Source organism: Pseudorca crassidens, chromosome 6 (assembly GCF_039906515.1).
Source record: "Pseudorca crassidens isolate mPseCra1 chromosome 6, mPseCra1.hap1, whole genome shotgun sequence".
Taxonomy (NCBI): Eukaryota; Metazoa; Chordata; class Mammalia; order Artiodactyla; family Delphinidae; genus Pseudorca; species Pseudorca crassidens.
The window spans coordinates 113,306,703-113,333,361 of record NC_090301.1 but is presented as its reverse complement, the minus strand read 5'-3'; the positions used below and the strand labels follow the sequence as shown (position 1 = coordinate 113,333,361).

The window sequence follows — 26,659 nt, the reverse complement described above, 5'->3', positions numbered from 1 at the left end:
GGAGTGAGCAAAGGCTTGTCTCAAAAGAATGATGAGCTTGACCCTATGAAAATAAAATCTTCTATACTGCAAAGAACACCCTAAGTGATGTTCCAAGCAAATGAACAACTGGGAAGGACATGGACAGTTTGTATCACAAATGAAGGAATCATCTCCCTAAATGTTACGAAGCTCTTAGAAATGGTGTTGAGAACGACTAACAGCCCAGTCAAAAACCGGGCAAAGGTCACTCCCGGATGATTCACAGATTCAGAAATACAATGACATTTAAGTAGATTTAAGCAGAAGTTCTCAGCCTTACACTTCATAAGAGAAATCAAATCCAAACCACACTGGAAATACATTTCTTCTATGTAAGATTGGCGGAGCACAACAGTTTGACCTTGAATTTGTTGGTGAGACTTTGGGGGGACCAGGCGTGTCAATCACGGCAGGTGGATGTGAAAACGGCCCAACTCCTCTGACGATGCGTTTACTATGACTCAGAAGTCTAATTCTGGGAACCCATTCCATAGAGGACTAGTTCCATGAATTATGTACCTAGTACATAGCTGTGAAAAAAGGAGGAGGAAGACTTTTATGTACTGACGTGGAGCGATCTCCAGGATATGTTGTGAATTGGAGGAAAACAGAACAAAACAAGATGCAGCACAGTGTGTACAGTTTGCTTTACTTTATATACAAAGTACTTATTTGCATTTGCTTGGTTTGCACAAAGAAAGACTCGAAGGATGAGCAAGAAACCAGTAAAGATGGTTAACCTATATGAGGCGTGCGGCACAGAGGTAGGGGAGAGGCTTCTGGGATCCAAACAATAAAATCAAGTTGTGAAAAATGAGACCTGAGGAAAACTCTGAGAAGCTCTCCAAACAGCAGAGACTGCTGGATCCTGAAAGCTGAAGCTTGATGTCCGAGTCTCTATAGGTTTTGTTTACAGCGATAGAACATCAGCCCTGGTGGCGGGGGGTGGGGGGGTGATCCTGAAGACATCCAGCTCGGGATTGGCTGAATGAGGGCAAGACAGATGTTTGCTCAAGATGACTCAGTAAGTTACGGTCCAAGAAGGCACATGCATGCTCCAGGATGGGTATCTGAGCCCTTGTGCACATCTCAAAGATTTCGTGGGCGCTGTGGTGCAGTGAACGATGCCAGCATAGCTTTAGGTCTTCCCTCAAAATACTGATCCCGCCACCTCTCCTTCTACAGAATCCTCATCAAATTCAGGAAGATACCTGGAGGTTTCTGGCGGACGGAACATTCCAGGATGAAAAGGGCCAATGTGATATATTATAATTATAGCATAGGACGGATCGAACAAACCAAGATAAAAGGGAAGTTTTTAAAAAAGTGAAAAGATGAAGGTGGAAGAAAACACTGTTTATGACGCCTCTGGGGGTTCATAAACAAATAAGTAAGCTGATTGGCCGGGAGGCTGGGAGCCAACCACTAACCTTCTCTGCCTGCCCAAGACTGAGAGCCAGCATGGCCAATACCATGGAAAGGATGCTGTCTCCTTTTCTAATTAAATTCCTTAAAGAGTGTGCTGATTTATTCATTTATAATACAATTCCTGGTCTGAGTATAAATGGAACTTTCCCCCACCTGATCCAGCCTCACCATATCTCTTGGGCCCCATGTAACTGAATCTGGAAACGATGATGCTGAGTGACAGCTTGGGGTATTGCTACTTATTGTGAAAATAAATAATAAGGAAGGAGGAGGCTACTGGGCTTGTTTCAGGGAAGGTTGAATCAGTTCTCTCTTACTTAGACTGAATTTTAACAACAGATAAAGAGAATATGACGTTTCCCTTAATGAAACTGTATAAGCCTGGCTAAGTTATGAGGTGGGTTTACCCTTCTGAGGCTGCAGCTTCACGTTACTTTGGCCCACAATTTGCAAGGTCCCTGTGCTCCCCTCCCCTCCTCTGAATACCTCGACCTTAAATTCCAGGATTTGTTCTTTCCCTCAGCATGTTTAACATAATTCCACTCATGCTTATTTAGTGTTCTACAGGTTGGAGGCCTTCTGACATCAATAATCAAATCTGAACTATTTCACGAGAAGAAGGCAAGGTGGGCCCTGGATGGCAGATGGAACGAAGGCTCAGAAAAGCTAACATTATTGGTCCAGGGTCACAAAGTCTATTCACTAGAACCCGGGTGTCCTAACTCCCAACTATGGACACGTCCAACACATCCGGCCAAATAGCCCGTGACTTGGTTTCTGGGTTCTAAGAAGTTCACAGAGGAGAGCCAGTTGTGTGATTTGCTGAACGAGGCTTGACATTTTCCTGGCAAAATTCCTGGTTGCTGGTTAGGAAGGAACCCTGCTCTCTTCCCTGAGGTCATCTGCTTGGTTGTACAGTACGGATATATTTGTAGGTTTTTGGCTGGTTAAGGAGGGGTGGTTGGGATGGGAGAATATTAGAAATGGTCTCTGTCTTTTTTCTTCAACTCTGAGAACGAAATATGCTAAATAATTAGAATCCATGTCTCCTTTCTCCCCACACCTCAAAGCTTTGCACATCCCATTCTCTTTTTGCAAACTTTAATAATTACCTCTAGAAAGATTTCCCCTGAATACTGAGCTCCTTCTTTTCCCCGCTGACCCTATTTCTTCAACAGAGCTCCTTCTACTGACCTAGCCTTTCTATTCCTGAGATTTATGTTACTCTTCTTAGTCTGAACCATTCTGTGGAAGGGTCCTGGCAAGGGGCCCTTTCCAAATGTCACAATGCGCTTTTTAGGCAAGTAGGAAACGCTGAGGTCCCCCAGGGACCCCAAACACCTGCTGACGATGTTTTTTCTTCTTTTAACATCTAACTGCAATTTACCTGCTTCACTAGAGCAGCGTGAGGATTAACTGTCCTCGGGTAACTTGCAAGTCTGTAAAGGAGTCCCGCCTCCTCTGGCACATGTTCTCTAAGAGAGACAGAAATGAAACACTAATAAGAGGCTTAATGGGTAGCAGCCTCAAACAATCTGCGGTCTGTGTTAGTACTTCAGACGGTCGCCCTGTCCCTGATACTCAGACAGAGGCACCGGACCAGACGCCACAGGCCATTGTGAGAGGCCCAGACAGAAGCACGGACATCCCTTCCAAAGCCTCTCGGAGGACGTGCATCTTAACCCCCAATCAGGTAGCGGGGCCAGGCCTGGTGCACCCGCTGGGCAGGCAGGGGGATGTGGCTGCTGTTATAGTTCGGCACAAATATTTGACAGCTCGTCCCTCCCAACAAACATTTCCGATACGCAGAGGTTAATCTCGTCCCGGCTGCTTCTCAGCCCTGCTGACATCCTGTGCAGGATAAGGCTTTGTTATTAGGGCTGCCCTGTGCATTATAGGAGGTTTAGCAGCGTCCACGGGCTCTACGTACCAGACGGCAGCCCTCCCTACCACCTGTGAATTGTGACAGCCTGTAATGTGTCCGGACATCACCGAGCGTCCCGTGGGGAGCACGGTCAGCCCGTTTGAGAGCCACTGGGCTAGATGACCTAGAGTGAACACTGGAGGTATCCCTCGGATTATGGGTAAGCGCTACACAAAAGTCATTTTCAGACGCGCTTCTGGGGCTGCAGGGTGGCAGGGGCCTTGGAGGTCTAGCAGGTCCTTCTGCGTCCCCTGCATGAGACTGAGGAGATGCACGCATTTTCACAAATGAAATGGCATCCGATTCATTGCTTCTTTATTTAGATCCACTGCCCAGCTTCCTTTCAGTCCTGGCAGCCAAAGATTGCTATTTGGCACAGCACTCTGTGTTATCTGCTCTCCCTACCTAGTCCACAACAAGCAAGGATTTGTTCTGTGCTTTGAAATTCTACTTTGCAAGCTCCTGTTTAAATGTCTGGGGCTGTGTTGGAACTTGAGGTGGTAGCACTGGGGGAGCTGTGGTAATGGTGGGGGGGAGGGGAGAATGTCCATCACAGAGTGACAGACTCCGGGGGGCATCTCTTCCCTCCAGAATGTCTCATTAGGGTCCCCAGACTTAGTCTGCATCTCCTCTGTATCCCGCGGTCCAGTTTAATTGAGCGACGGCCTCACCACGGCACACGGCTCTTTTGATCGGAGGGTAAACTCATTCTGTCCATCGTGACATTTGCTTTCTTAAGGGCCTCACAGTATGCAGCTTTAATAATTAATTAAATGCAGGTCACATCGCAGCCTCCCTTTTCAAGCCTGTCTGAGGACACAGCGGGTTCTTTCTGACGGTTAGCTTCTGACCACGTGGTTTTTAGAAGCTAGTGGGGTTTTCTGTTTTGTTTTGTTATTGTGCATAACGAGTGGGGACACTTTTCCCCACTAAAAAAACCCCAAACTTCAGCAGAGTGCAAACCCAATTGGAATAGCTGAAAGGGCTGTGGCTTTTCTGATGGGGAATAAATGGTGACAGAGAGAAATTTGAGAACCTGGCTCCAGTAAGGGTCTCAGAGCAGCCTGCCTGTCACGGTCAGTACTTTCCATTTGTCATGCAGGAAAGTTTAATGCCAGGAGACACATCTCTTGTGTTTTATTGCATGTGTCTATTCCCCTCAAGTTGGGATGGGCTTGTCAATATAAAGCCAATCTTTAAAATGATCTAAATAAGAGAGAAGATCCAGGAAGGACTAAAGAGAACTCTTACCGCTAGTGTCCATTTGAAACTAAAGATTTCTCCAGGGGAACTCAGAATGATTATAACGAGTTTGGATTTAGTTTAACCCAATGCTGATTTGGCATATTACAACGATTTGTCATCTTTAAGCCATGTGCCAGATGAACGCTTTAAAATAGATGCAACTTTGCGTGAATTCTCTACAATATAGCAAAATCTGATTGCTCTATTAATAGCCAAAGTCCTTGGCCTCGGCAAGACAGAGTGGCAGCGTTTTTAAAATTCATCATCTCTGCATAATTAGTTGTGAATCTCAAAATATTTAAGCTGAGGAATTAACCAGGAACCGGAGCCGTTATCCTTCAGTGTCCCTTTTCATAGTGGTCCACAGTCATCATGTCCTTGTGTTTTTCTAATTACTGCAAAACCAATTGTTTTTAACTCAGCTGCCCTGGCTCTTTGTAATTTGTTGAATGTAATCACCTTGAAATGAAGAAAACGTACTTCTTGTTCAGGAAACTGGGGCTTTTTTAGAGGAGCATCGTCAGTTGGCTGTGGGACCGTGGTTCTGGAGCTGTGCTCATTGGACCTCATCACTGCATTTGAGGGTGAGGGGTCAGAGGAGGGAGGGCGTGTTCTTGAAAGTAAGTTCGAGAGCACAGTGATCTACAGACCCTAGTGGGAAGTCAATTTATGAAAACTAAAAACAAATGAAGTTCCGGTTCCTCACTCTGAGCATGGCCTTAGGCAGTAGAACACAACTGTTTAGGACTCGAGCAGCATCTCTCTCAGATGATGTTTCGAGTCTGTAGGTCTGCTTAGAAGCATCGAGGGAGCAGGGCTATGTCGCTAACCTGCCCTCAAACGCCAGTGCCCAGCACTGGCCTGGACACAGAGTCAGAGCTGAATAAACCAGATGAACTAGAGTAGAGGTCAACTCTCTTCTTTGCTTTTATTCTTTCTGTCAATCTTGTTTATCTACTAACCACTCCAACTTAGAGATTTTCAAAGAACAAATACTGGAAGAGCAAAGGTTCTCAACCATTGTCTCCTTCAGGTCTCAAGGGTGTGATGCATTTTCATCAATAAGAGTGACTCTCTGTGACAGTAACTCCCAAGTTGGGGCAGAGATTATGAAAATCAAGCCAGGGGACCGGGACCATTTAAAAGAGACAAAACACCACAGAGGAGGAGTCTGATATGCCTCCAGCAGCCCCCATGAAGAATCATCATTAAAGAGGAAGCTGAGGGCTTCCGTGGTGGCGCAGTGGTTGAGAGTCCGCCTGCCGATGCAGGGGACGTGGGTTCGTGCCCCGGTCCGGGATGATCCCACGTGCCGTGGAGCGGCTGGGCCCGTGAGCCTTGGCCGCTGGGCCTGCGCGTCCGGAGCCTGCGCTCCGCAACGGGAGAGGCCACAACGGTGAGGGGCCTGCGTACCGCAAAAAAAAAAAAAAAAAAAAGAGGAAGCTGAATTATGTCTGTATCCAGGAGAAAAATTGGAAAAATGGATTCAGCAATTTCTCTAGCAGAGCCATACAGAGGAGACAGGTCCTTATAGAATTTCTCTCTGTAGGCGGCTGCTCTGGGTCTTTCTTTCTCTGGACGAGGAAAGGCCCAAATGGATGATGAATGTTGCATGAGGTTAACCAAAGCCTTCACCAGTCCTTATGATGTTGTTTACCATTTATTCAACACCTATGATGTGCCAGGCCCTGTGCTAAGTGCTGAACACGAATAAGAAGACAGAGAGCCGGGAAGGAAGGCGTTTCTACAGGGAAAAAGAGAGGTTCGAGGTTGGATTTTGGCCCCTTGAGGTACCTGGCAGGGTAGGTGATGGTGGTGGGCAGCCAGATGGATGAATCAGAAGCTTGGGGGAGCAGCCTTGGTTAGAAATGGCTCATTCACCTTTTGCCAACCAGGTCCAGGGCCTTCAGTCAGGGCTGAGACTCCCCGCCCCGCCGGGGCTTCATCGCTGCATGTCCACTGGGTCTTCCCTATTCTACATTCTGGCCCTGGTTTGCTCTCTCTCTCTCTCCTTCCCCTTCCCACCTCTGTCCCTTGCTCCTGCCTTCTCCCAGGCTCCACCTGCAGGAAAGGGGCAGGAGTATTTGTTATGTCTAGCCTGGCAATTTGGAGTGGCAGCTCCATGGAAACAAAGCCACAGACTCACTCCACTCACCCCCTCACCTGCTGCGCCACCTACCCAGCTGCTAAAACCTGCTCCCACCGCTGCCTCTCTGCTAACACCCTGGCCTTTCTAAACACATTTCAGAGTCACTCTAAAGAAACCAACCATGAAAGGAAAGACGTGTCTTCACTTGAGTGCGTTATGAGCCCTTAGGCAGGGTTTTGGAAGGCAGGATTCTTTTGCGTAAGAGGTCGAGCCCACTGAGTGTCCATTTCCTAGAAGCCTCGGAGGACAGATTGCCAATGGCAAGTACCCTCCCCTACCTGAGGGAGATTTCAGGGAACCAGGGAGAGAGGGTGTGTTTCAGAAAGGCCAACTAGCTTGGAGAACATCCACTAAGGCTTTAAGATCTACTGGCACATTCCATCCTGCAGGTTGGGGACCTCTATTACAAAACCTTTTTACTTAAAGAGGGAATGGGCTGGGGGGGGGCGGGGCGGCTCGGGGCTAGGGGGCAGTCTCACTTCACGTGCACAGGTGACGAAAGCAAGGCAAAATCGTGACTCCAAAGGGGAGAAAATCTCTACTGCACACCCAAGGCATGTACTCCTTTTAGTGTTCTTCTCTTAACTGTTGCTCTTTTCTTATCAACTTTGCCTACATCCAAAAAGTTACCGGTGCTGCATCGACCCTGAACGTCCCTTCCCAGGCTTGCTGGAAGCCAGCACACACCCACAGGCACGCCAGCCGTCTGCACGCGTTTTCCCTTCCTGGCAGCACTGACATCAGCCGGGGCTGGGGGGTGGCTGGATCGGGCAGGGTGGGCAGATGACAGAGTTCTGGGCAACAAGTCCATGTTTAAAGACAGAGGGCAGATGCCTGGCTAGAGGGAAGGCTCTTCTTGCTGGTTGCGCTGCTTCCAGGGTTACTCCGCACCTTATCCCAAGAAGCACCACGTGCACAGAGGCTAAAGCAATAGGATGAAAGAAGCCTGCTCCTCTCACACAGGGATTTGCTCGGGTTGGAGGGAAGAGGATGAACACAGTGAGGACAGACAGAAAACAACCTGAGGCTGAGACTCACTTCAGTTTGCAGGGGGATAGAAAAAAAAGGTAAAGGAGCAAGTTCACTGTTCACCAGGATCCGTAGCCATCACCGAATGCATATCCCTTCTTGCTCTGCACAACTCGTTTAAACAAGCTGGGCTAAAACTCTGAACCCTAAAGTGATTTCTCTCATCCTCAGGTACGTCTTCATTCAGAGTCAGACAATTTGTCTTAATCTTGTTTCCTTTTTCAGGATGTTTTCAAACTGCCTTTACACCGTCCCTCCTTCCCCATCCCCACTTCCTTCCCCCACCCCTGGAACCCCACGACCAGTGTGAGAGACGGGTCTACGAAGACTGTGTCCCTCCTTTTAGCAAGTAGCGTATGGAATCGTGGAATTCCTCCGAGGCATACTTCTTCCACTTGGCTTCTGAGACGTCACATTCTCCTCTGCCCCGCTCACTGCTGGTTCCTACCCAGTCTCCTTTGCTGGTTCTTTCTCTTCTCCACGACCTTTACACTTGGGAGGGTGAGGTCCTCTCTCTGTCAACACTCTGTCTCCTCTGATCTCAGCTAGACCCAGGGCCTTAGATGCCATCGACACGCTGACACTCCAATTACCTCTCCAGACAAGACCTGACCTGCCCAACTCCAGACTCACACTACTCACACCTCCGCTTGCTCAATGGGCACCTCGAACTTAGCATCGATTACCACTGCTTCCCCCGACCTCAGCCTTCTCCACTGCAGTGGGCAGAGCTCTGTCCCTTCTAGGGCCCCACCTGGCAACCATCCTTGACCCTGCTTTTTCTTTCACCCCCATCTCCAAGCTATCAGTGATTCATGTTGTATTTTTAATTAGAACTGGAATGAGACCATTGTCACTCCTTGTGTTGTACAGTGACCCAAATCTGGCTATTAATATTGAAAGTTAATTGAAATAAAAACAAATTAAAAGAGAGGAAAATGGAACTCTTAGGGAAACTACAGCAAAAATTAAATTTAGAAATTCAGTTCCTTACACTAGCCACATCGCAAGAGCTCCTAAGCCATGGGTGGGTGATGGCTACGGTATTGGACAGGGCCGAGACACAACACTCCTTTCGCTGCAGAGAGTTCTATTAGCTCATGCTGCCCACTGCTTTCACTGTTACCACCCTGGGCCCAGCCACTAACACATCTTGCCTGGATGAGTGTCACTGTCTCTTAGTCGATCTTGCTTCTTCAGTCTTCGCGACATGGCAGCCAGAGTGGTCCTTTGAAAACATCTCAGATCATGCCGCTCCTGTGCTCAGAGATGTCCAAAGGCCCCCATGCGTGGCTCTCAGGGGAGAAGCAAAGACCTCAGAAAGGTGAGCAAGGCCGTACGAGAGCTCTGGCTCCTTTTCCGTTTACTGGACCTCACCTCCCCGTCCTGCAACATCCCCCCTCTACCACGGCCACGCTGGCTGCCCGCTGCTGCTGTCTCAAGGCCACGCGCTCCCCCCAGGTATCCTCCAGGGGCTCACTCCCTTCCCTCCACCACATCTCTGCTCAAACACCAACTTCTCAGGGAGACTTGCTCTGACTGCTCTATTTAAATCTTCTTTTTTTTTTTTTTTTCGGTACGTGGGCCTCTCACTGTTGTGGCCTCTCCCGTTGTGGAGCACAGGCTCCGGACGCGTAGGCTCAGCGGCCATGGCTCGTGGGCCCAGCCGCTCTGTGGCACGAGGGATCTTCCCGGATCGGGGCACGAACCCGTGTCCCCTGCATCGGCAGGCGGACTCTCAACCACTGCGCCACCAGGGAAGCCCTCTATTTAAATTTTAACATCCGCTCCCACCCAACCACCACTCAGGAGCAGCCCTGCTTTCCCGTCCTACCCTGCTCAACCTGTCTTTTCCATATCTCCTTTCAACAAACTATATACATTTACTAGCTTATTCTACCCATTTTTTTTTACTGTCTGGCAGAGATCTTCGTCCATTTACTCACTGCTGGAAAGCTAGCCCAGAGGAGGCTTTTTATAAGTATTTGTTCAATAAATGAATGGAGTTTTAGAGCTGGAGGAGCAGTTGAGGGTCAATGAGGTAAGGTTATTCTTCACTGTGGACCCATGTTAAGTTCAGGGTAAGAGCTGGACTAGGGAGCTGGCCTGTCCTAGGTGTCTTCATGGGGAAGGACCCATGATGATTAACTCTCCTTCCCCTTATCTGTCACAACCAGAGGGACGCTGACGCAGCCCCGAGAGCAAACAAGGACAACAGTCTAACTAAAACACCAGGGGGTATTCTCCACTTTCCTCTTGGTAAGCCTTTGCAGGATTCACCCATCTGTCCTGCTTCTCTGGTGACTCGTAGGACGCAAGCAACAGAGAGGAGGCTCAGGTTAATGACTATCCTTACACACCTATGTTACCACCAGGTATCACCAATGTCAAGACTCTTGGAAAACCGGAAACACACAGGGTTGCTAGATTACGTTTTTTTCAAAAGCAACACATCAGGCTTGTTTTAAAAAGGAAAGTCATGGTTTCATCACATAATTGCCACATCAGTATTTGAGAAAAGCTGATTAGTACAAAAAGAATGATTCTCCGTTGTATCATTAAAATATGTCAGATAATCTAGAGTGGATTAGAAGAAGAGCAGATCCTAGACCACATTTTGTGTTAGGGGATCATCTGTCCTCTTGTGTCTGTAAGGAAATGCCAGCTGAATATGTATGTATTTTTAAATGCCTCGGGACGATGGTTTTTCTACCGCCAATTCTCTTTCAAATAAAAATCATGTGAGAAAGTTTGAACCTCGTATAAACAGACGTGCTCATAATGACATGGGTAACGGGTCTAGAGTTACAGAGCAGGATATGAGCAGAGAGCCTGGGAACACCCCATCCATGGCTCACTGGATGACTTAACTTGCCGAAGTATGTAATTAAGAACCAAGTTATCTTTCTTATAGTCATTCCTTCATTATGGAGATAACTCCACCGGAGACTTTTTGGGAGACGCCAGATTGGAAATAAAATCCTTACAGACCGCACTGCAATGTCATTAAGATAATACCAGAAAGCAAACTGATGCATGTAGACAATCTTCCATAAGTACCAGAAAATTAGATCTCGGGAGAGACGTGGAACTGAGATGTAAAATCAAAGCGGGGTGGAGACAGAGCCCAGTGAAAGGCGTGACGGACAGCTTCCCGAGAGACAGGAGCCCCGAGTGTCCCGGGGCCCCGGCGTGCATTACCTGGGGTGGCGCTCTTCATCGCTTTCACTAACTTGCCCCTTCCAGCTCCAAAACCATTATTTCCATAGTCGGGGTCACTGTCACTACCACTGCCACCGCTGGCAGAGTACGCACACATTCTGGGTACCTTGTCCTAAATGAGTAACATGAGACCGTTAAGATTATTCACGCTAGTCAAAATGGGCAGACCATCCTGTGAGGATGTTCGTACCTGGCTGTTGGTGTGTGCACAGAATCGCATTCCCGCTGCCCCACCCCCAGTCTGCCTGGTCCGTCAGTCTGCCTCACGCGGAGCTGGTGAATTCTGCTCAGTTACCAGAGCCGCAGATATGGACCTGCACTGATGAAGCCACTGACCACACGCTGCCATTGTGTCCCAGTCACAGGACAGTCCCCACAGTTACCCGCTCTGCATTTTGTACACTGCTTTTATGGGGCCTTATTTTTCTCAAGTGCCAATTAGAGCTGCTGTCCCAGGCCTCATGGCTTATTTATTTATTTATTTTTATTTATTTTATTTTTTGGCTTATTTATTTAGCTGATCTCACCATTGGCTTTCAAGCATCAGAGGGTATGACAATAATCAACCTTGGGAACAAGAGAATAAATGTTTACCCAATACCTAATTTTATTCCAGCGCCTAAAAGGACAGGAGGCTTTAGGGAGGAACACAACTGCCTGCCTACAGGCTTATACATAATCCTTGAATCTACTAATAGGTCCCAGGTCAAGGGACTTGGTCTCCCCGCTTACTCACATGCACACACAGCCTGACCCAAGAGGATGTTACAGGTGTGGCAACAACACCAAGTTCAGGAATTGTGGAGGTTGTTGATACCATATGGATGGTTCTTCCTGCTGTGCACACAAGTGGAACACTGATATCTAAGACCGCAACCCTTGTGTGCAGAATCAAGAGCATTTGGGGCTCTCTTTTATATGTTTGCAGGCTGCCCTATTAGAGCCGATTATTCCACACCGATCCCAGAGAGTTCAGGCACAGATGTATGGGATGCGTCTCTAAAGTCAATCCTGTTTGGGAGGGTGCTGTTTGGTTGGAAATTATAAAAACACGTTTTAGGATGTAAGCCCCCCTAGCTGGGGTTACAAATTCAAGCAGTTACTTATTTCCTTTATTCCTTCATTCACTGAATCATTCATCTACCCATTCAAAAGACGCTGTGCTAAGCATCTTAGTACCCACTCTGTGCTGCGTGGTGTTCTAGGTTCTGGGGGTACAGAGCTCTCTACAGGAGGTGGTCTAGCAAGGATGATGTTTGAGAAGGATGACAAGTTTACAGCAGTGGTCCCAAGAGAGCCCCATGTCTAGAGTTCCAGCAGGATGCTGGGTATGACGAGATGCGTTTTTTCATTCCTCTATTCAACAGACACAAATGGAACCAGGCACTGTGCCTGGAACTGGAAATAGAAAGCTCACTCTTACTTTAAACTTGCCTTCCCTGGCGGTCAATGAAGCAGAGTTGTGAGTTCCAAGCCACAGTTGTGACTCTTACAAGTCAGGGCAGGACTTCCAATGGGCAAAGCTAGTGCAGGAGGATGAAGGGGACCCCGGAGAGGTGTGTGTGTCGGGGAACATGAATGTTGGGTGAGGAGTGCCCTGCCATCGCACATAGAGGGGGTAGCTCCCTCCTGGCCAGCACTGAGGAATTCCCTTTCTCTTTCTCTCTCTTTTCTCTTTTTTTTCTCCTTGGAATTGCTTGAGTCCTTTGCCACTATCGCCCCCTGTTGTTTCCGAACTGTTTCCCCCTCCAACTCTGGATGTCTTCTAGGATTTTCTCAATGTTTTGGTCCCCAAATCAAGCCCAGAGTTCTTGAAAGAGTGCTTCTCCAAGTGTGCCCTGGGGACCGGCAGCACCGTCATCACCGGGGAATTTATTAGAAGTGTTTGGATCTCACCCCATCTGTGCCACACAGGACACTGGGTGTGTGTGGAGAGCAGCAAGGTGCGCCACCCTCCAGCTGATCCCGATGTCTGCTCGTGTAGGGAACTACTGCTGTGGGGAAAACTGAGAGAACCCTAACACTTAACAGTTAAGTCATGATAGAATACACCGGTTTACTCCTTTCAGAGCCTTGTTCTGAGTGCTGGACATGGAATTCAGAGGGCTGAGTTCTGACGTCAGTGTCCCAGTAACTTCTGCTTGGCCCTTGACCGTGGTCCAGCATCTCTGGAGCTGCTGTCCTCTGCTGTACATCAGGGCTGTGGGCCCAGGGGATCGCTTCGCCTACTTGTCCAGGGTACCATTTCCATACTGAGGTGCTAAAGACTGAAAGAAGGCTCTACCAGTCTGGCTGTGGGGCATCTCAGATGTGGGCTGATCTGGGTATTTTGTCATCAAGGTTGGGTAGCAACCCTAGTAGAGATAGTGATAGGGCCTCCTCATGCCGGGATTGGGAGAGCCAAGGCAGCAGAAGCAGCAAGGGCCAAGGAAGGGCCGGGAAGCTCAGGTAATTGATCCTAATGTCCTTTCTCCCACTCTTCTCACTATAGGTACCACCAAAGACACCGAAGTGGACCAGCCCAAGGGCAAGCTGAGAAATCGTGAACAGGCTGAATACGGCCCAAGTAATTAGTTGGAACAGGTTAGCGGGAGGGCACTGAGGAGGGACTACCACATAGCACCCAGGGAGGACCCAAGACTCCCGGAGCCCCGAGCTCCGCCCCAGGTCCAATCACACTTCAGGAGGCCTGTGTGCTTGCCATCTCAGGGCGGATGAAGAAGCCCCAGCAAAAATGATGGGGATCGAAGAAACACACGTCTCCCTGACCCCGGCAAGTCATCTGACCGCTCCAGGCTTTAGTTTCTTCATGCCAAAAGGGAAAATAATTATACCTGCTTTACTGGTTTCACAGGAGCAAGGTAAAAGACCAAGTAACTGATAATGAAAAAATATCATTGAATCATTCTAAGTGGTGCTCTTAGGGCTTGGGAGAGTGAACGGCCGTTCCACAATGTCTACTCAGGGCAGAGCATCCTTACCTCAAGAGCTGGGGTGCAGATGGATGGAATCATTTGAATTACAAGAACTCACAGTGTTACTTAATAATTCAGGAAGAAAGGAGAGCCTTGGTCTTTATGCACTAATCCCACAACAAATCTGACTTAACATTAAAACCTATCACAGAAGTGGTTAAGGAGGTCATTTTTCACACTCAGGACAATTAGGCGGAGGGTGCCCTCCTGTCGACTCTCCTTACCTGGGTCTCCGCAGCAGCGCTGTCCCCGCCCCAGGCTAGAAGTGGCTTGCTCTCCACTGCCGTTGCGTTTTCAGCATATTCGAATGATGAACAAGTCTGAGGCCTTGGCCTGGCTTCACTCTGCATTTGGGAATTGATTTTTCCTAAATGAGGAAATGTACATGAGATCACAACAAGCTTTCTTCGACTCTTTACAAGTTTAGGGATGAGGGTAGGGGAGATAGTCAGAAATAATCTGGAGGGTCCAAACATGGTAACAGCTTGGTTTCCCAACATTCTGTCCCCTGCAAGTCTGTGTGAACAGAAATGTCTGCATAATTACGTGTATCTTTGGAGGATGTCCACCTCGGAGTCCCAAATGCAAACTGTGCTTGGACCACTTTTCCAAAAAATGTTGACAAATTTTTCGTGTTAGAAAGGGTTCAGTGGGCAAACTGCTTGGGAAACGCCGACCATTCCTCAAACAGTGTTGTACGTCAAATAACAAACAAGCTTCTGTTTTGGAGGACTTCTCGAAGCCTTCATTATGCGAATGGGGATTTTCATAATTTCCCAAGGGAGGATGTGAATCCACAGCCTTTCCCAAACATGTTTGATCAGGGAACCCTGATTTTCCTAGGAAACTTATGAAGGTCATTCTGAATAAGGTGGTTTGCGAAACTGCTCAGAGGCCCTTCAAGATCTTGCCGGGCAGTCTCAACTCATATGTGCATGTACCTCAGCCAGGCTTTTGTTACACCGCAGGTTCTGATTTGGTAGGTCTGGAGCAGGGTCTGAGAGCTGGCATCTATGACAAGCTCCCAGGGGCTGCTCTTGGCCCATGGATTACATTGTAAGTAGCCAAGGGTGCAATTAGCAGAGAATGATTAAAATGTCTCCATTACCCATAATAGCAGATTAACCTGCAGAGTGTAGTCTTTCCTCATGTCAGAAAGGAGAATTGCTGTCATTATCCTTCAGCCTCAGTGATTATCAACAGGACAGGCTGTGAGAGCCTTTCAACAGCATTTTGCTTGTGAGCAGAAGTGAGGTAATGTATTTTCATCAGCACTGGGAGGTCTGTACAGTTCCTTCCATCTTTGATACGGGGATAAGAAAATAACTAATTCAAGTGCATATATTAACCAGGAATTGACTGCTCAAAACCACTTTCCTTTTTTTCTTTTCTTTTTTTTTGCGGTACGCGGGCCTCTCACTGTTGTGGCCTCTCCTGTTGTGGAGCACAGGCTCCGGATGCGCAGGCTCAGCGGCCATGGCTCACAGGCCCAGGTGCTCTGCGGCATGTGGGATCTTCCTGGACTGGGGTACGAACCCGTGTCCCCTGCATCAGCAGGAGGACTCTCAACCACTGCGCCACCAGGGGAGCCCCCACTCTCCTTTTGTTCCAACTAGATCTCCATTCCTTAATATTTAAAATGAGTAACCAATAGCCACAGAAAAGAGAAAAGCCTTGGAAAGCCAGCCCTGCCTCTGACCCGCAGTGACAACATCTTAAGGTAGACAGGAAGCTTCGGGATGGATGGCACAAAAATGTCCTGCAGTGTGTTGACCTCACTCTCTACCGTATACTACTTTTTTTTTTTTTTACAACTCTTCACGACAATCTAATTAAGACACAAAACTAAGATAACCGGTGCGCTGGATATTAGCAGCAAGATCAGAACAATCTCCTTCCTGTCCCCTTCTTATGAAGCAATTCAAGGCTTGCCGTTCCTATTCAATTTGTTATAATGACAGTGTTTAATCATGGAGTCTGCTCGGCGCCTGCCGCTGAATTGAGGTCACACATGTGACTAGTCAGGCATGGAGCACATAATCCATAACTACAATTTCGCCCCTGAATCTCTGGAGGCTGTGTCATTAATTAACAGTACATTTATTTCAAAAATAATATATGTCCCAGCGTTTTCAAATGTAGCCTTGGCTGGAAATAAGCAGAAGTTTGTGATGAAACATTCATGGCAGTCAGTATTACTGTATGGAGGAAGAACTCAGCCATGGGAATAACCCAATCACATTGGCTCACAGATGTTGAATGAAAAGCCTTCTTTGCTAATTTCTCAGAAGCCCATGGTATAATCTCTACTTGTGGTCGCTTTCTCATCATCAAATCATAAATGAAAGTCTTTAGAATTCTAGTTCATAGGCTTAGGCGTGTCATAAACGCACCATGAGGCGCCCAAGTTAAAAATTGTTTCGTGTCATCCTGAGCTGCAATAAATATTTTTAATCTTGAGGGAACAGTGAAAAAACTTTGACCCTTAGCCTGTCCCTATCTTTAATCATGAAAGCTTGTTTCCATCGACTGCAGCAAAGGATGGCACTTCTCAGTGGGAAGGCTCCCTCCATCCCGTTGTAGTTAACAGACAATCTACTGCTAATATATCAAACTACGTTTTTTATAGCTCAACGTATAAATACATTTGAACTGGATAGGAATATGTCAGAAGACATATGTTTCTGTGAGAGGGCAAACAACATTTCAGCTAAATTTATGTCTTGGGCCTAGATTGGTCTATACTCAGAGTTAAGTTTTAAAAGACAAAATCTGAAGTCTACGTTGTATGGTTTTTTCTTTATCAATTTATATATCCATCTACCTGTGCTAACAACGTGCTTGTTTCCTTTATGTGTGTGTACACCCCTTAAATAATACTGAGAGTAGATGATGTTTAATACTTGTTTTCTTTTTATGTTTTGGTTGAGGACATAAAGGGATTTCATGCATCTACATTTCCACTGGGCAGAGGTCACTGACTGACCTCCTGGTGGAAATCTTTTCTGCTGCCTGCTCTCCATCTTTGTCAGCAAGTGCATGATTCTAGTGAGCAAACAATCTCATTTGGAAGGTGACAGGCATTTTACCTGAGGAGGTTGGCTTGGGGAGGCGACTCTGAAGAGGTCGCATCCCTCTGGCAGTCAGGATGGGGTCGGACGTGGAATGAACAATGGCGCTGGCTTTAGATCCCCGGCTGTCTGCAGAGGAAGGCACTTCTCGTTCAAGGGTCTGGGCTCTTATGGAAGAAGCTGCACAAAGGGCTGGCTGGAGAGACAGGAGGGGCTCAGTGTCATCGGGGGAGTCTGCTTGGCACAGGTGCCGTCCCGCTGAGCGGTTTCCTGAGTCTGGGAGCGGGAAGGTTCCAATCCCACTGTCCAGTGTCCTCATCTGGCAGTTCGTTTCTAGACAGAGTAACATAGTGAGAATTAGAGACTGCTCACGTAAAAGGAGAAAAGGATCATGGGCATTTGGATCTGGTCTGGAGGAAAGGGGATAGCTAGAAGGAAGAAACACTCGTACGGCTGTAGCAGATTTCCAGGGAGTGGCATGAAACAGACATCTAATTGAACACGGAAATATTCCCTTAACATAATACGGAGTAAGAAGGTTAGCCATTACTGGCAGCAAGAGTCACGTGTACATACAAAGTACATGGTTCTCTAGAGTTATAAGGGTAAAAGAACGGTCATTGGAGACCAAAAATTATTTTTGATCACCCTTATTTCAATTGGGAATCATATGACTTCAATCAATTAGGTAACATTTATTAACTGAAATAAGATGAGTAATGAGCACACGTAACACATTGAAGTGATGCCCTAACAAAGGCAGTTGTGCATCTCTTACGTGAATTACCATCCGCCAGCAGTTAACTAAGTCTCTGGCCTCTCCATCTGACTGTGAGGACAAGTAATTCACATACTATAAGGGTCATCCCCAAAGGTACATCACTTATCATGTGGGCTTCCTCTGACTCAACTGCCATCTGAGGTCTCACAGAGAAGGTCATAGGGCCACTTTCTGTCTTTCCATCTGCCTTCATGTAATGACAAAGCTCATCAGTACTCTCTGGATTTCTTGTCATTCCCAGGGCTCCCACTATTCCCTAAAACAAACCGAGTTGATTTCACCATATGTGTGACATATTCTGCCAATTACATCTCATCTTCAAAACATTTTATATCCAAGAAAAATACAATATCTGAAAAAATGATCACAGAATGAATTCCTGAAATGTGGTGTAGTTTATCTAAGCCAATGAGACAGCTTCCAAGATCCGCTTGTCACCCAAAAGTCTCCTGTTTACACGATAATCTTAGAGCAAAACAGCCTTAGTAAAGTTTGTACTAGCATCTTATCAGTCTAGGACTGGGGAAGAGGCACAACAACACCGTGTTAGGCATGGTGGGGAATATAATAGACTATGTTGTGATCTTTGTATCAAGAGGCTCGACAGCTAACATTTCAGTGGTGCATGGGAGTCTGGTCTCTGCTAATAACTAATTGTGAGAGCCCTCCACATAAGATCCTTAACCCCTCAAGGGCTCAGGTTCCTTATAGAGTTTCTGTGAGAATAAAGATACGTTCACTGTGGAATCTCTTGAATTTAGAATGACGCCTAGCACACCGCAGGATAGCTGAATGAAAGAAATCATGAATGATGACGTATAAAAAAACACTAGGTATATTTATTAGATTTCAGTAGATATCTGACAGGTAAATAGTTTATCCTTAAGTACCTTTCTCACACAATCTCACTTGATGCTCACCAATTAGTATCTGAACTTCAGAATTTGACCATTCCCCTACCTTTCTCCTCAAAACGTCTCTGCTCTGAGTACTAGAATTCTGGGAAATTCCTAATACTCAGGTGAAAACAAAGGGGTGGGGGTGGGTACAGAGTTAGCTTTTATAGGTTCTAGTAGCTTTGGTCCTTGGCTTTAGAAGCACTAGAAAGATGAAGTCCCTATCAAAAGAGAGGATTCAGTCTCCAAAGGGACATTTAGTAGGAAGATACAGATACCCTTTCTCCAGTATGATGATCCACTTAGCCATCTCACACGCCATCTGATCTCAAAGACTGACCGTGGACTCCCGGGGCCCTGAGTCACGTGGCTATAGTCTGAGATCTTTCCCAGAACCACAAGGGCTAAGTTTTAGTTCCATTCATTTCAGGGCCTCCACCTGGTCAGCTCTCCTCTCAACCAGCTTCCGAGATTATTCATTATCTTCTCTATTCATTTTCTCCTCAATTAAGCCGACTCAATTGCTACAAAACAGCCTTTTGGAGAAATAATCAGCTGTTTGCATGGGAAGGCAATGCCAGAAAAGCAAGATCTTCTTATTCAGAATTTGGTGTCCTTCCTTCATGTTAGCCTAGACATACGACACGCCTCATATTTGACAATGTCCATGTGTTGTACTGGGGGCAATTCTAAATGTCTGAACTATTTCAGTCTCACACAGGAGTAAGTGGATCGGAATCGACCCAGTCTTCAGGGATGGGGATCAAAGATTCACGGGATGTAACAGATGTGTCAGTCCCTACGTGCCCCAGGCTGCCTGCCATAATAATTTCCTCCCAGCATCTCCAGGACGCCTACCTCTGAACAGAAGAATGCTCAACATGGCAACATTAGGGGTTCTTTTCCTTTTGTGAAAATGGATCATCAAGTTTGGCTGCAGCTAGAAGTTCACTGCTTTCTTTGTATCATCCCTTCATCCTCTCAACCTCAAAGGGTAAGAACTATCATTGCCATTTACAAATGAGAAATCATGGCTCAAAAAGGTAACCTGTCCAAGGCTGTACGCTGTAAATAAAGAGGCTTGGATTTGAATCCAGACTTACATAAATACAGAGACCACGCTCTCAGCCACCAAGTTATACTGATTCTGCCAAAAAGTTCAGGTAAATCCAGAAGTGGAGTCTGCTCTGTTAGCAGCCATTGAGGCACCCTTGTGAGCTGAGAGTGCCCAGAAGGGCCCCCCGCCTCTGGCCAGTGCGCCCAGCTTCTCCTATGGAACTGGTGCTGGCCCTGAATTCCAGCTGGTTCCCATACCTCCCATCCTGAGGACGGAGTTAACAGTTCCACGGTTCCCGAGAACCACAGTTGTCCGGTACCTCTTCCCCCACCCTCTTGGATCGATCGCATCTGTAGACTCCCATGCCAGGGTTTTTCTGGCATTTATCTCATCTCTCTGGCCCTGGTGATAGGCATTGCCTGCAAGGGAAATATTTTTTTGGCTTTGTCTAAGAACTCTCTCCCCTATAGGTATTTTATGAGTTAATCCAGCCCCTTCAAATGGAGACTCAAAAAGCAAAGTAGGATTCTTGGCAACCTTTTCAGTGATTTTTCTGGGGCAAGGCCCCAGACACTAAAGCCCATGTACGTTGGCCTGGCCTGTAACACCAGGCAGGAAACAGGGCAGGGAGAAATCTGGGGTAGGAAGAAAGATAAAGGAGGTCTAACTCTGGTGCCCTTCTGAGGACACCAGCATTTCTTGGCATCTGTCCCTTTATATTATTTTCTTTTCCCTTCTTTCCCTCCACGATACTGTCATAATCAGAAGCTATAAAACAGGACTTCTGGTATTCCTGAGTTCTTTGATCCTCTAAGAATTGTGTGCACTGACATTAAACACAGAAATCACCTGTTATTAAAGCCACCTTTTTATTTCTAAAAATTACAGATGCCAAATGCAGTGAATTTGAAGGACTCACTTGTAATACCTACGAAATGAGGTATATGGACAGTCAGGAACTCAGACACCATATGCCAAGTTTCCCCCTCAAGCAAATTTCTCCAGAATGCATAAACCTTTGGAAATAGAGTTTATACTGAAAATGCTGACACCTTCTTTATGTAGTTTCTTTCAGGCACTGTAAGTTTCTTACAGTTCATAAAAATACTGTAATCTGAAAAAGTGTTAGATATTGTACTTTTGAAGTCAGTTTCTTTTCTCAGGGGATTATAAGAACTCACAAAATAATTGAATGGCCGTGATAAAGATTAAAGTTCAAAGGGACAAGCCAGCCTTGCATCCACAATGAGTTGACTCAGTTCTGACCTCACAACATGTTTAAGTTCACGTCGTGACTGTGAGAACAGCTGTCAACAGGGCCTTGCTAATGAGTTCAAGGGTTGGATCACAAGACGGACCAGCGGGTTTCACTCTTTCAAGGTCACTAATGACTTCTCCTACCCTGATGACTTCTCGTCATCCCATCTGCCTTCTGTCTCTTAAGGTAAGTTCTCTCACTTATCACCACCACCAAGCCCCAGATGTTTCATGGGATGACTTACAGCAGTGCTTCCCAGTCCTTTTAAAGTTCTGGCACATGTAGCAAATACACACGTACAGCTCACTGAGGAACACACCAGCTGCCCCAGGACCCCCGGCTACCTGAGAGCTGAGGGCTCAACATCTCAGCACACCTGGGGTCCGTTCAGGGCATGTCAGCATGGTGGGGAATCTCTTCCTTACAGAATGGACTCGGGACCTTCTTCTCCTGTCCCTTGGATGCATTATCTTGCATACCTCCAGCAGGAAAGGAGATGGACAGCCTTGTAGTCTGTTAGCAGCTGACAGGAGAATTTTTAGGTCCTTCTTTTTTGGAAGGAATGTTGAGAGTGTTGTGTTAGGAATACTGTCTGGCCTCAGAGCTTCAGTAAAGAGGGATTTATTGTGCCTGGGGTGGGGGGGGATGAGTCAGCGGAGGGTGAGCAGGGCAGCCCAGATTGGGGACGTTCTGCGTGGGGTGGTGGCAGAGAAGACATTTTGGAGAAACAGTTCAACCAGGGGTTTTTCAACTGTTAACTCAGGATGTGCAATACAAAATCCCCACTCAGCTCATCAGCGAGCATCAGCCCTCTGCTCCTGGACCAGGTGCCCCAGCAGGTGGCTTTAGGCTCCTCGTATGAAAATCAGATTATATAACCTCCATCACAGGGGCGCTCTGAGGACTAGCTACATAGCACATAATAAACATAGCACGATGCCTGGAACAGGTACACAGCTATTATTCAGAAAATGGCAGCAATTCTCAAAATAAGTGTTATTAGACTGCTAGCAGCCTGGGGGCAGATTGGTTTTTATCCATCTCTTCAGAATTCCCACGTAAGCCTGTTCCTGACTCTACGTCGCCTTTTTCTACAGAATGGCAATTATATGCTAATAGAGCTGATGATAACTATAGGCTGAGAGAGTGCCTGATTTATTCGCCATCACCCACGCTCAGCACAGAGCCTGACACATAGCTAGCACGGAGTGTAATGAAAAAATAGGTGGATGAAATAAGCTCTCATCTTTAGAAAATTCTTCCTGAAATTAAATTGAATATGAACTTTTCCTTTTGAAATCCCAATCTGCTGTTTTTTTTGTTCTCACTTCAGCAACCAGAGAAAAGAGCTGACTTCCTTTTTCTGTGCAGCTATAGTTCTCATACAGCCAGACTTCATTAATTCAGATAGCCAGGGGGGATAAGATCATTCAGAATTATTGAATATTTTAAAGACAGGTTTCTTAATACTTCCAAGCCCTTAGAGCAAGGGTCAGTGACCAAGACGAAGGATAGTGCAGGGAATGTGGCTTTAGTATCCGCTTTGGCCCCCGCCCCTACCTCAAAGCATCACTGGGCTGGAAGGTCTCAGGTCTGGCCTCATTCCTCCTGCTCTCATCCTCAGGGAGTGTAGATGCCAAGCTGAGTGCCGGCATCACGTTTAACATCAGCACGCATAGTAGCACAAGAACCAAGTTATCACAGAGGCAAGTTCCTGGGAGCCATTTGTAGTGAACAGATGAGATTACTCAGGGACTTCTTATATGTCCTTACACAAAACAGTGAGGTTTTTCTCTTTTAAACAACTTGTTCTCTTAATTGGCTTCTTGCAACTTCCAAATTTGTTTTACACTATTCATTTACATTGTAACACTATATTTAAAATAGCTGCAAAGGGAAAAGCTTATTTCCAGCACTGCTTCAGTTAATATAAATTTCCAAGTTAGTGCAATCTGTATTAGCACTGATTTTGAGTGTTTGGGAAAGGCCACTAACTCATTTTTTCCTCAGTCTTCTACAGATTAAAGTATCTCAATTTTTTTTTCACGGATCCTATCTCACAAATCTTTAATTGCTTAAATGTATAAACCAAAACTCTTGGTATTATTAGTGTATCTGTCCATAGAGATTATTATATAGGACAGGCTTAAGCAAACCCGACTTGAGTTCCAAGTTCATCTAAATATTCAGAAGAATGAAGTGAAAAGACAATAGGCTTCAGAGTTGGAAAGACTAGGCTTGACGATCTGCTTGGCTACCTGCTGGCTGTGTCACAACAAGGGAATTTTTAAACGATCCTGACATCATATGATCATAGCTCATTGGTAATAATGCTCGTTACAAAGTAGGTACTCTGTAAGTTTCCAGAAGGGGTTGTCAAGGAGAGGTGAGGGCCCCTGCGGGTACATAATACACACACTGTCTGGAATCGAAGACAAACCAAACTTCCCCTGTGTGGTCAGTGTTCTACTGCAGCACCTGCGTACATTTCACTAAACAACTGCCCCAGTTATTTCCTAAGCAAGTACCATGTGGCAACCATTTCCTTGGGGGTTACTTGATCACATCGTTATTGAACGATTATAAACGTGGAGCAAAGTACTTGGAGTTGGTTGCAAGCTGCCTCATGTATAGAAAAGATGGAGTCCATTTTCCCAAGAAATCCATTTTGGAATAGGCACCGGAAAGGCTTTTTAAAAAGCTTAAGCAAATGATGTTTACTAATTATCCTTTGTTCACAGACTTGCTACATTCTCAGGGAATATTCCCAAATTAGTAAGCTCTGATTTTCAGTCTATCCTAAAAGGTTACACTTGCTTCTGTGCAATGATCTACCCTCTCTTATATATTCAAACAAACTGCTTCAGTAATCACTGTTTTTTTCCCCTCTTCCACACTCGTAAATCCTAGGAAAATGGAAAACTTTAAAACCCAAGCTCATTTTTACTTTGAGACCTTTAGTCATACCTACAAATTTTCAGCCAAATAAATTTCAAATTGTGTTGAATGAGGACTCAACACAATTCACCAGCCAGAAAGAGCAACTCATGGGTGTTTAGTAGTCATACCGTATTACTAACTGGCATACTTTCCTATAATGCAATTGGTCGTGGAAATAAGTCTTTGTATGAGTTCTCTCCAGGTTCCTAAACATCTTAAGCTATGTGTGGTACTGGCAATAGAAGCTTAACTACAGATGGGAGAACAGATCTCTTTATTTGCACATCTTTCTCTTCATCTGTATGGCTGAAATAAGCTAAGAAAAACTAAGTCTGTTGCCAAAGCCACATCAATTAAATGTGGGTTATTCATTCTAAGCTTACCCTGTGGTTTTGTTAAAGTAGTCCAAAATGACTATATTGGCTATTTATTCACAAACATCGGGTAACTTTTGACTGTGGCATTAAGATGACCTTCTGGACGAGTAAATTCAATTTGAGAGCTTCAGAATATGCATGTAAATACTCAGAAGTTCAAACTGGATTTAAGCTTTCTGACATTTGAAAACTATACAGGAGAATGTAAATTTATTTTCTAACCCTTGTGTTCTCTTTGACATAAAGGAAGACTGGAACTTTGGGGGTCTGGTACACTGGTACATAGGGAATAAATATGAGAAAAAAATGAAGGGAGTTAATATGACAAAAAATTTTAAAAAGAAAAAAGCAGATCATAAAACTCCTTTGTCAAGGTGAAGGACAAGTTATTTAAACCAATATAAAAGACATGTCACCTCAGACTGGGTTGATATCCTGTTAACCCAATATTCTGTCTGACAGTGGTAGCATCACATAAAATATTGTAGTGGGATGTGACTTAAGGATATAGACTGGAAAAGGTCAGAAATATGTTCCAAATGCCCATGCAGACCACGAATTCATAGAAATCCTCCTTAAATTTATGTAATTATTCATCTGGTATAAACCCTGAGGAAAAAATTCCTTAGGTTCGCTATAATACGTGCTTCGTCTTGTGATTGACACTAAGACGACCTCTTCAGAGGTGTGGGGGATGGCTCTTGGTCCAGTATTCTGAGGTTTGTTATGCAACTTTCCAAACCCTTCCTGATTTTACAAATTTTAATAATTATCTCTAGACTCTTATTCTTCTAGACTGAAAAATCTTGAGACCTTCACATAACTCCTTCATGTCTTGCTATGCCACTATGCCTGTTTTGTAAAACAGTGGTGAGATTTGTACGTGATATTTACTGTGATATATAAGAGTAGGCTAACGTGATCACTACAGTTTAAAAACTAGTATTTGCTTGACTTGGTCAGCTGGTCTAGGAACAGACTTGGATCCCAGATGGCTACATCTTGTTTTGGGAGTCACCACTTCCAGGTCAAAGTCCTCGTTGATGAGAAAACAACATAGATTCCTCCCAATTCCTCACAGAGTGATGATTACCACTTAAACACTTTCCTATCCATATGTCAAGTCTTGTCCTCCTCAGCTATTTTTCTAATTGGAAAAAAGAAAGCCCTTAATTTTATTAGCAAAACTTTCTAGAGTACCATAAAAATGTAGACCAACTATGGTTCCAGCCCTGATCTGTGTCCATCATTTTGCTAATTGAAGAAATGCCAATTTATCTCTCCCTTTTGTTTCCTGTTATCCCTGCTCATTCTGTATCCATGACAAAATTGCTCTATCCTCAACTTTTTTCCCCGATCTAATGATAATCTAGCTATTTGCTTGTATCTTCTTTTAATCCACTTTCGTGCTGGTGCTTATGAAAGGCATATTAAAGGTCTAAACAAATGATGTTTACTGATTCTCCTTGGTTCACACACTTATTACATTCTCAGATCACATTCCCAAAATTAGTAAGTCACAATTTCCCCTTAGAGAAGATACAGCATATTTATCCTAAAAGGTTGTCCTTGTATCTGTTCGATGATCTACCCTCTCTCTTAGCTTCACTCCATCTCTATCTGCCCTGCCAAAAGGAAGTGAGAAGCTGAACAATTATCTGGTGAATCTGATAGACACAGATGGCTATCATGGGTAAATCTGTCTCTCTAAATCTCTAAAATTCCATATCGGGTTTGCTGAATTATATGGACAACTGCCTCTGCTCTCCATTTTACCTGCCTGGATAACATCTGCTTTGATAAGGCAAGTTGAGGGAAGGGAGGAAGGAAAATAAACTGGAGATAAGCTGCTGCAGGAAGAGAGTCAAAACAGCTTTCCTTGGTAGGAAACATAGAAAAACAGAGAAGCATGAGGAGATTCAGATCTATCAATTTAGCAACACATAAAAAATTTATTAAAGATGTTTACAAGAGGTAAAGCATCCTATGTATTATTAAATTTATTTATTTTATTTATTTTTGGCTGCTTTGGTTCTTTGTTAGTGCGCGGCTTTCTCTAGTTGCGGCCAGCGGAGGCTACTCTTTGTTGTGGTGCATGGGCTTCTCATTGCGGTGGCTTCTCTTGTTGTGGAGCACGGGCTCTAGGCATGTGGGCTTCAGTAGTTGTGGCACGCGGGCTCAGCAGTTGTGGCTCTCAGGCTCAATAGTTGTGGCACATGGGCTTGGTTGCTCCGCGGCATGTGGGATCTTCCCGGGCCAGGGCTCAAAGCCGTGTCCCCTGCATTG

At 45.6% G+C, this 26,659-nt stretch overlaps 1 protein-coding gene across 7 annotated transcripts in view; it reads right to left on the bottom strand.

Moving 5' to 3' along the window:
• Positions 1–26,659, bottom strand: part of NCKAP5 (NCK associated protein 5) — a 1,056,356-nt gene that overhangs the window by 30,204 nt on the left and 999,493 nt on the right. For 5 of the 7 annotated variants that reach the window (XM_067742126.1, XM_067742129.1, XM_067742128.1 and 2 more), the window contains 2 exons: positions 17,083–17,397; positions 14,218–14,360 (listed from right to left, as the gene is read on the bottom strand). In XM_067742126.1, coding sequence (XP_067598227.1) covers positions 14,218–14,360; positions 17,083–17,397 — 458 coding nt within the window. Of the gene's footprint in view, positions 1–10,997; positions 11,131–14,217; positions 14,361–17,082; positions 17,398–26,659 lie in introns of those variants that run through there. The other 2 variants (XM_067742130.1, XM_067742132.1) reach the window with 2 other exon arrangements.